General features: G+C 48.8%; 3 protein-coding genes and 1 non-coding gene across 4 annotated transcripts; 2 read left to right on the top strand and 2 right to left on the bottom strand.

The window, feature by feature from the left end:
* Positions 1-467: 467 nt before the first annotated feature.
* On the bottom strand, positions 468-1,660 carry BDP81DRAFT_485313 (uncharacterized protein). The gene is made up of 2 exons (XM_060595153.1): positions 1,051-1,660; positions 468-994 (listed from the first exon to the last, which is right to left on the bottom strand). Exons 1-2 carry the CDS (start codon positions 1,404-1,406, stop codon positions 829-831), a joined length of 522 nt encoding a protein of 173 aa, XP_060438771.1. The 5' UTR covers positions 1,407-1,660; the 3' UTR covers positions 468-828.
* Positions 479-550, top strand: BDP81DRAFT_t349. The gene has a single exon. It is a non-coding gene; the product is annotated as a tRNA-Arg (tRNA).
* A 2,187-nt stretch (positions 1,661-3,847) lies between the features above and the next one.
* On the top strand, positions 3,848-6,069 carry BDP81DRAFT_333492 (uncharacterized protein; the record flags this gene model as incomplete). Its single annotated transcript, XM_060585672.1, has 10 exons — positions 3,848-4,241; positions 4,322-4,434; positions 4,494-4,569; positions 4,629-4,697; positions 4,760-5,005; positions 5,100-5,233; positions 5,288-5,406; positions 5,467-5,663; positions 5,748-5,980; positions 6,046-6,069. 10 exons carry the CDS (start codon positions 3,848-3,850, stop codon positions 6,067-6,069), a joined length of 1,605 nt encoding a protein of 534 aa, XP_060438772.1.
* Positions 6,070-6,548: 479 nt separating this feature from the next.
* BDP81DRAFT_333602 (O-methyltransferase) lies at positions 6,549-7,706 on the bottom strand (the record flags this gene model as incomplete). The annotated part of the gene is made up of 4 exons (XM_060585680.1): positions 6,549-6,850; positions 6,910-7,373; positions 7,426-7,552; positions 7,634-7,706. 4 exons carry the CDS (start codon positions 7,704-7,706, stop codon positions 6,549-6,551), a joined length of 966 nt encoding a protein of 321 aa, XP_060438773.1.
* Between the last annotated feature and the right edge of the window lie 1,675 nt (positions 7,707-9,381).

Raw genomic sequence — 9,381 nt, forward strand, 5'->3', positions numbered from 1 at the left:
GTATCAGGATTCTAGTGCAATCTGCTATCGGCGCGAAGGATCAGTCCGCCTGTTCTCTTAACCCCATGCTGAGCTGTACCGCGCAATTGGTAAACTTTGAATTTCGTCAAGTGATCATCACCCTCATTATACCAAACCCTTAGGAGACTGGGGTCTAAACTATGTAGTCCACCGCAGAAATCGTCGCATATTCGAGGAGTACGAATATCATCAGAGTTCCAACGGGATTGGGGTCTTGCTGCCCGTATGTCAATGAAAGGTTGTAAAACCCTAGGTGATGATCGGTTTCGTAGAGTCTTGATGAGTGAAGCTTGCCTTACTGGACGAGATTACGTATTCATATTACCACAGACCCGCCCAGCTCCGTCGTGACCCATTCTGGTGCAGCAAATCGCACCCAACTTTTGAATTATTCCCGCATCATTCGCGCAATCTTCCTCGTGAAATGAACCTTTTGCAAGAGGATTCTTGTGGCTCTGGCTGGCTGGCCAAATGGTAAGGCGTCGGACTCCTAATCCGAAGATTCTGGGTTCGAGTCCCAGGTTGGTCGATCTGGTTGCGATCGTAGCAGCATGGTCTTTTTGTTCTTAGAGTAAATCATAACACTAACAAAGGCCGTCGTCTTCTTTTATCCTGGCGGTCATTTCGTCTTTCTGTAAGTGAAGAGAGCTGCAGCTATGGATGTCGCTCTTAGATCCCTGCTGAATATATATCAACATTTGGCTCAATGACAAGTCTCTTCACGTGATCGCTATGTTCCATGTCTGTTGCCCGACGCTCGTCATAGCCATCAAGGTTTATCTTATTTATTACACCAATTCTCCAGCATTACTGGGCAACAAAACTACCGAGATAGTCGGCCTTGCCAACAGGAACCCCCTTTGATCTCAAAATGGCGTATCCTGCATTCAAGTGGAAGAAGAAGTTGGGGATTCCATGACTCAAAGCTGCCTCTTTCGCAGTGACCTTCAACGTCTTGCCACCGAAGATAGGCCTAGTAAGATCATGTTAGATCCCCTTCATGTCTCAATTCATGGGTTGATCACTTACAAGTCAACCTGCGAGTCAGCCTTGGCGTTGACAGTCGCGGCGTCGACCTGGCTCAGGAGCTCCAACGCATCCTTGATGCGCTTGTGGAGATCTGCGATAGTCTTCTCCGTGTTCTCATAAGGCTCCAACTCAACACCAGTCAGACGGCTGATGTTAGTCTTGACAGTCTTTGTCGCATTCTGGACCTGGAAAGTGAGGGGGAGCTGGTCTTCGACAAGACGAGCCTCGGGATACGTGTTGACATCCACGTTGTTGGCCTTGGCGTGCTCCTCTGCCTTTGTCAGAATGTGGTCAAAGGTCTTGAGGCCCTTGGTGAAAGTGGGAATGACTGCGTCGTAGACGGTGACTGATGCCATTGTTGCGGTGTTGAGATGAGGGGAGGTTGAGGGGAAGGTCGGAAGTCTCGGGAAATAGAACGAGAGCTTTTATATGTGTTGATAGAGTTCAATTGTCTGTGTGGCCAGCTTCGAAACAATCACCATGAAACGGACGTCGATGCCGTCTTATATAATTCTGTAGATCAATTGACAACAAAGCGGTATGGCACAGATTTGTAAGTCGTACCGCAGGATTGCGTGCTTGGTAAGCTCCCCCCATCAGTGCACCTGCAAGTCAATCTCAGGACAAGCGGTCACCGCCAGGAACGCATCTGATCTTACACAGATTCAGCGCCCTTCAGTTGGCTGTTTGATGTCGTGATGGTCCGGGGATGAGGGGCTTCCCCTGGTCTTTGCCAGTTACGGGAATTTGGTTTGCGGTTTTCACCATACTGGTGGAACGTCACGTTATCGGCTCTCAGATGGCGTCATCAACCTCTCTCTCGAACCACGCGATGTCGCTACGCGGGCTGCAGTTCATGGAATGCATCAAACAACAGCATGGTTCTGCCGGTGTCGTTTGACAACATTCTGCTCCAATCACATCGAATCCATTGGTGCAAGGGAAATCTAGATGATAGGACCTTTACTCCGATTTCGGATTGAACCATCATGCCGCAATGGCGAATGATGTCGAACGCCCAGCCATGACCAGCAGCCATTGAACAGCCTGTCAACCGAGTTGACTGCAATTCTATTTTCTTGGAAACTGTCTAGCTTGTGTTCAAAGAGATAATTGGTGCTTAATGTGTTGCGAAGGACCCAAACTAACTTGAAGTCATTATTTGCCAGCAAGAGCCTACGTATACAGGTATTCATGATCGCCTTTCCCATCTCCTACCCTTGTAATTCAGCTTCCCATATGGATTTTCCAGCCCTATTTAAAGCATCCCATCTATTAACAGATCTTGAGTACTGGTTTCTACTAACATCTAGAAATTTAGTAGAAACCGAGGTGCTCATCGTCATACTCACGACATGGATGTTGTTGTCTCAATACCGCTGAGGTCTGAATTGCATGCATTCGATCTATTTAAACCATCACTCGTCTGGATCATACTTTATACAAAAGATGTCTTAAAGATAACTGCAACTTGCATCCCTAGTTCATGGGAAAACCTTGTGTAGACGTGGTACCCAGAGTTTGTTGGTGGTAAGACAGGTTGCGTGATATCATACTCTAAGCAATATGGAGGAGTTTGGAAGCTGCGGACGTGAAATGAGGGCGGCCTATCCTGGGCTTTATTCAGACAATCCGTCGACTGAGAACTTTCGAGAGAAGTATGATTGGAATACGATCTTGAAGGCTAGACGTGACTGCCGTTCCTTTTTACTCAACTTGCGAGTGACTACCTATCTTAATTATATCAAATCCTCCAGGTTTCCAATATCTTATAATGATTCTATGGTCTTCTTCTGCCATGAGTGCAAAATTAGAATTCTGGAGTAAATTCGCTCAGACGTGTTTTATTTTACTGCTAACTGCTTATATCGATTAATTGTCTCTACTACCTTAAATAACGTCGAAAGCCCGCAAGTCTCACAACGATTGTCTAAAACGGCACAAAAGCTTTCGAACGTAAAATTGAATTGCAGAATTTATTATCTTTGTTTGCTTCCAACAGGTCACGCCGCGTAGACGCATCGGGCCAAGGACACAATGAGGCAGGCGATGTTTATGGCGACGAGAAAGCGAGCCGCCAACAATTATAACCAACACAACATCATCACAAAATTGATCTGTCCCGCATGGAATAGCCGGGAATATCTATGACGACTGCTAAAAGCAGAGATTGCTACCGTGTTTCCTATAGCATCCATCTTTAGTCTCGTGGGTAGTGGCTAACATCTGCCGAACTTACCCCTCATCTGAAATCTGTCCCAAACACCAGCCTTGACAATCCTACCAATCCATGGAGATGCACGGGTTACACTGTTGTTTCGGCTCTAACTCCGGCATGGCGGCCATGTCGGATTGCCATGAGCCGTGGATAGCGTGTGGATAAACCCCAATGTTTCTGGAATGGGAATCTCTTCCCTCAACCACGACAGACCTAGATTTCAATAGCAGAAATACGCAAGCTCAGGCATCCTGAAATATCCATCGAAAGCACGATTTTATTACTAGACCATGTTTCAAAGAATCTGACTGAAACATAAACCACTTCGTTCATTCATCATGGTTCAGAATGATAGTGTGCCGCATAGTACAACCAACGGCAACTCCCTAAGAGACCTGCAGTAAGTCCAGCACTGCATTCACCACTCACAGGAGTAAACATGCTTAAAGAATCCGCGACAGGGAAGACGTAGACTATACATGGGCGGCTCCTCTTCTTGAACGGCCTATCGACTCTGATCGCAAAGTTCGGGTCATCTGCGTTGGCGCGGGCTTCAGTGGTATCGGGGCATCAATCCACATGAGAGAGCATATTCGAGACATTGACTTCCAGATCTACGAATCTGCAGATGACATCGGCGGAGTGTGGCATCACAATCGATACGCTGGTGCCGCATGCGACATTCCCGCGCACAGCTACCAGTACTCCTTTTGCCAGAATACCCAGTGGTCCGAATTTTATGCGCCTGGTCCAGAGATTCACAGGTACTTGAAGAAGGTTGTCGACCATTACAAATTGCAGAGTCTCATCAAGCTGCGGCACCGAGTCGTCGGAGCCGAATGGTCACAAGAACGTGGGAAGTGGTCAGTCAGAGTGGTAGATCTAGACAAGAACGAGGAGAAAGTTGACGAGGCCGACTACTTTTTGTATGCCACTGGTCTTCTATCAAAACCCAAATGGCCAACGATTACGGGTAAGCTTGAGCCACATATCCGAAACTCTGCGGATAATGGCAAGAAAGGCAAGCACAGCAGGGCTAATAGATAATAAAAGGTCGAGAAAGATACAAGGGCATTCTGCATCACTCTGCAGCTTGGGATGCCGCCAAGGAGGAAGCACAGGAGGGGTTCTCATGGAAAGACAAGAGAGTAGCCGTCATTGGTGTGGTAAGTAACCAGCACAGCCCCAATAAGCAGTTTTTATTCTGAATTCTGTGTTCTTCCAGGGATCTAGTGCAATTCAGATCATGCCACAGATGCAAAAGAAAGCAAAACATGTTACGAACTTCGTAAGGAGTCGAAGTACGTATGCCATTTTTCCATAAGGCACTGTAGACAAGCTAATCAATAGTCGTCATCAGCTTGGGTCTCCTCCACATTTGCCTCAGCCTTTCTTGAGCGCCTCAACGAAGGTGCAGGAGCTAGCAACCGTGAGTTCACTCCTCCCAAGATCTAGCAAGCTTACACTTTTTGATACTGAGGTCCTACTTAGATGTATTCTCTCCCGAGGAAAAGAAGAGCTTTACAAACGAGGAGTTCTACTCTCAGTTCCGTCGAGAGTTAGAGAGAGGCCTCAACGCCGTACACAAGATTACTGAGCAGGGCCAACCTTTGCAGCTAGAAGCCCGAATGATCATCGAGACTAAGATGATGGAGAAGCTTGCATGCAAGCCTGAAATCGCTGAGAAGCTTATACCTGACTTTCCAGTTGCTTGCAAACGACTCACGCCGGGACCGGGTAAGCTCACCAGATCTTGATTTGCACAACATCTCCAATCCTTTCTGTGCCAATATCTTGGAAAGACGTTTCACTGACATGAAGATTCTCTTAGGTTACTTGGAGAGTCTAACGGCAGACAATGTCGAGTTCTGTTCTCAAGACCTGGCATCGTTCACTGAGAAGGGTGTCGTGACAGCTGACGGCCGCGAACTTGAATTTGACGCGATCATTTGCGCCACTGGCTTTGTGAGCTACCTTCCTTACTGAATGCCTTACTTCAGGGTTAACGCACATAATCAGGACGTCTCTGCCGTACCTAGCTTCCCGATCTATGGCTCTGGCGGCATTAATCTGCAAGACCTGTGGGCCACAGATGTCAAACAGTACTTGGCTATTTGTGTTCCTCAGATGCCTAACTTGTAAGTAACTAAGGAGCGTCTAGTGCCCTTAAAGGTCGCGTCCGCTTATCCTTTTGACAGCTTCCCAATCCTAAACGCTCAGTCTGGCGTTGGCTCAGGATCCTTGCTCATCTTGATGGAGCAACAAATCGCATACGTCACGAAGTGCATTCAAAAGTGCATTCGTGAAGGGTACAAGAGCATTGTTGTGAAGGACGAAGCTGTGGGATCTTTCCTTCAATACGCAGACAATTACTTCGACAGGACTGTGTACACCGGTAAGCTAGTCTTTTCTTGCCCAATGACCCGGCTTCTCAACTTGTGCGACAAAGACTGACACCTCTGTGTTCCCCAACTTTTAGGTAATTGCAAATCATGGTACAAGAATGGGGCTTCGGGCAAGGCCAAGATCCGAACCCTGTGGCCTGGTTCTTGTCTACACGGGTATACCGCTCTGCGTCACCCTCGATGGGAAGATTTTGAATACGAGAGGGCCGAAGACTATGATCATCGAATGGCATGGCTTGGCAACGGAGATGTCCGACCGGATCTTGATCGAGTATTCTATCTAGACGAAATTTGGGCGATGCACAAGGTTTGTCCACAACAAGTTTTGACACATTTACTTCCCCATTTCTTTACTGACTATGACGATGGTAGGATCATCCAATGTTCAATGATTGAAGATTTGGGGAGGCATATAATGCGGGGACTCACCCGCATATGCCTGCATCTAGGCATGTGTCAAACAAAGTAGAGTTTGCCAGTGGACTTAAGGTTGTTTCATAACAGGTTCCAGGATAAACATGGAGACAGAGATACTTCCGGGGAAACATGAATTTGCGTTACTTACCTTCAGCAGGGGCGGTTCCGTTTACACGCGGGCATTTTTGGATTCCACGGGGCTAATTATGCCGCTCAGGGTGACGAATTATTCTCTATCGAAACCGAAAATAGCGATCAAAACATGCTAGATCAAACCCTTTGGGCTAAGATACAATGTAGTTCAACGTAACAGAGACTCGGAAATATTTGGGTGGAGAGGTGTGACTATTCAGCAGTTTACCATATTGCGACTTCAACCTACGGCTGTTTCCGAACTTGGGCCCTAAAACTCTACGGTCCACTCGTTCTTCTTCCAGTCTTCAGCGATCTATGCCAAATCAAGCCTTGACACATTCAATGACTTGCATCTTCATGTCCAGGCCATGAATCTTCTCGATTTTGAGCCCAGATCTAGCAACAAGTACTTCCCAGTCTTTGGCTGTTCGTTCCTTTCCCCCAATTCCGAGCATGCTGAAGTCGGTCATGGCGCCAATAGGCGGGGGAGGGCTCGGAAGGACGTATTCAACGATGAGTACCTTGCTGTCCGAACTCATGGTATCCGATAACTGCGTGAGCATCGTGGCGCAGTCATCGTCTCCATAGTCGTGCAGACATCGCCGGATCCAATAAATCAGTGCGTCTGCATGTGTCAGCTGATCTTCAAGGACACGTGAGAAATTCGAAAGCATGTAAACGTACCTTTGACAGGCTGCGCTTTGTGGAAATCGTGTACTTGCAGCTGTACTCCATCGAGCCCGGGATCTTTGAGTTCGGCAACCTGTTCAATCACCTCATCTCTGTCCTGAAGAATGATGCGATCGGCTGGAAGGAAAGGGTTCTCCTTCATGATCGCCTTGATAGCATGGCCCTTGCTGCCACCCACATCTACAAGAATCGGTCTGTCGTGCTGCTCGGAGAGCTTCGTCTCCACCCAGCCAAAGTCATAGATGCCAGCTAAAGGAATGAATTGCTGCACCATCTCCATAACTTCCATGAATCTTTTCACCTGCGCAGGGTTCTCTTGGTGAATTTCCCAAACTTCCTTTTCGGGCTGACCATGGGAAAAGGCATAAGGCGTATGGCGGCGAGTAGCCGGCTCGCGGCGGCCGTACTCTTCGAAGTACTTGGGGAGCCCCATAGCCGTGACTACATGCTCCTCGAACCTAGCAGACATGTTAGGTGATTGGACGAGGAAGTGACTTTCTTCAGTCTCACATCATGTGTAGCAAGACCTCATTGGGCATCCCAGGAAGATATTGGCGCGACTTGTCTGTATGTGCAATCTTGTCTCCTTCAATCTGGCGCAATAGTCCACCGGAAACAAGTACCCAAGCTAGCCTTCCTTTTTCCGATGTCAATATCAACGTTTATCGACAGCTTTAGTATGGGGCTGAGCGAGCAGGCTGCAGACAGTCAGACTTACGGACAAGAGGCTCATCCGCTGACAACTTATCGGCCAGCTCAGCGTATTTGATAGAACCTTTCGATGGAATCATTTCCAAGGCGTTCCAGTCAAGGAATAACTTCAGTCCAGTCAGTTCCATGACCTTGATCATCCAGTCCATCCAGTCCGGCGTCGGTACTCGCGTTGCCGTGAGGATCTTTTGTGCGATGTCGACAGCAGCGCTATTCTTTTCAACATCGCTAGAGGTCGAAGTCACCAGCTGCAACAGCTGAGATGCCAGTGTGGCGAGGGTCTCGGAGGATTTGCTCATGGCTGAGTCTGTGGTGGAGGTGATGACTTTGAGTCACTGCAATGAGTGTTTGAAAGACTCGATAGGTTTTGGTGGCGAGAGCAGAACGAAGCTCAATGAACTCTTGTTTTAATATATATCTATGTTCTCCATTGTAGAGTTGGCATCTCAATCCAAGGACCGGCTTACATCGAGCGGGGATGAATACACCGAACGAAATCACCGAGGCCCGGGTGGGTCTCGGTCGGCTGATATACGCCCCGCTTTGCCGTTATCCCCGCGCCGAGAGCGGGGCCGAATCCTTCGGCCCTCTGGCAGGGGGCTCGCTGCCCTCCTGGATTCGAGAAACACCCGGGCAACCCACGAAAAGACCGTAGGGCCTCCCCGGAGATTTCCAGCTGTCTTTTTCAGTCGAGACCCTCAGCCTCGCTAGCTCCAGTCAGCTGAACTATGAATCGCATTCCGCGGACGGTTGTCACATCAGCTTACTCAGTCATTTCGTCTCATTCTTTGGCCGCCTTTGCCGCCATTCCGGTGCGGCGAATGATCGCACTCGCATCGGCATCAAGCTCTCGACTCGATGTAGGTAGAGACATGACCTGAGAGCGGCACTACCACGGCTCTGTCTGACAGTCTTCTCGAACAATTCCCGCGTTCCATTCTGTGCAGCGACCCTGAAGGGAACGGATAGGCCGTGTTCCCGCGCAGTCTGCAACTCAACACCAAACCCCAAAGCCGCGTTTGCCCATTTGCAAAACCCCCTTTTGCGTCTTGTTCCGCTTCCAGTCGACTCATGAATTGCCAGAAGAGGGAAATGGGTGGGCAAAGGAGGCGACGCATAATCCATCATGCAGGGTCATTGGGCGACAGAGACCGACGGGACCAATCTGTCTCTGTCTTGGCAGTCTCTGCTCTGCTCTTCCGGCTGTCCAGTCGTGTTCCGGTTCGATGTTTGTCAATGAACGGAGGGGCTTTGCGTCGCCGAATATGGGTGGCAGCCGATCATCCGTCACGCCGTGCCAGCTGATTAGGTCGTCTGGGACTAAGACACACGCCAAAATCGGCGACGACATCATCGCCTCCCCAGACGCACGAGGTATGAATGGCCAAGACGATGTCGCGTACTCCCTAGATCAAGAATCTGAGAGCCAAGAGAGGCAATATCCTGGTGGAGATAGAGATGCCATATTAACCTTCGTTTTTCGTGGGGATCGGTAGTTTCCTCATACATCTTACCCGTTTCCCTAGTGGTAAGGTTAAATCTAGTGCCATTTTGGCACAGAGCCGTGAGCCTTGAGTCGTCAACGATCACTTAGTGCTTGGCCTCTTCGTAACCCTTGCAGCGATCTGGTGCCTGACCCCGTTTGAACCTGTTTGGAGGCCACCCCGGTTACACGAAACCCACCAGCCTGGAGAGAGTTTCTCCTCTACATTACCCGAATAGGAAACCCATACATTGGTTCTCGAGTCCTTTGCT

This window comes from Colletotrichum phormii, assembly GCF_030913505.1.
Source record: "Colletotrichum phormii strain CBS 102054 chromosome Unknown BDP81scaffold_33, whole genome shotgun sequence".
NCBI lineage: Eukaryota > Fungi > Ascomycota > Sordariomycetes > Glomerellales > Glomerellaceae > Colletotrichum > Colletotrichum phormii.

Excerpts from the sequence above, each read along its gene's own strand:
- BDP81DRAFT_485313 (XM_060595153.1), bottom strand. The coding sequence starts at position 1,406 with ATGGCATCAGTCACCGTCTACGACGCAGTCATTCCCACTTTCACCAAG. Across the intron at positions 995-1,050 it reads GCTGACTCGCAGGTTGACTT|GCCTATCTTCGGTGGCAAGA; the intron begins GTAAGTGATCAA and ends TGATCTTACTAG.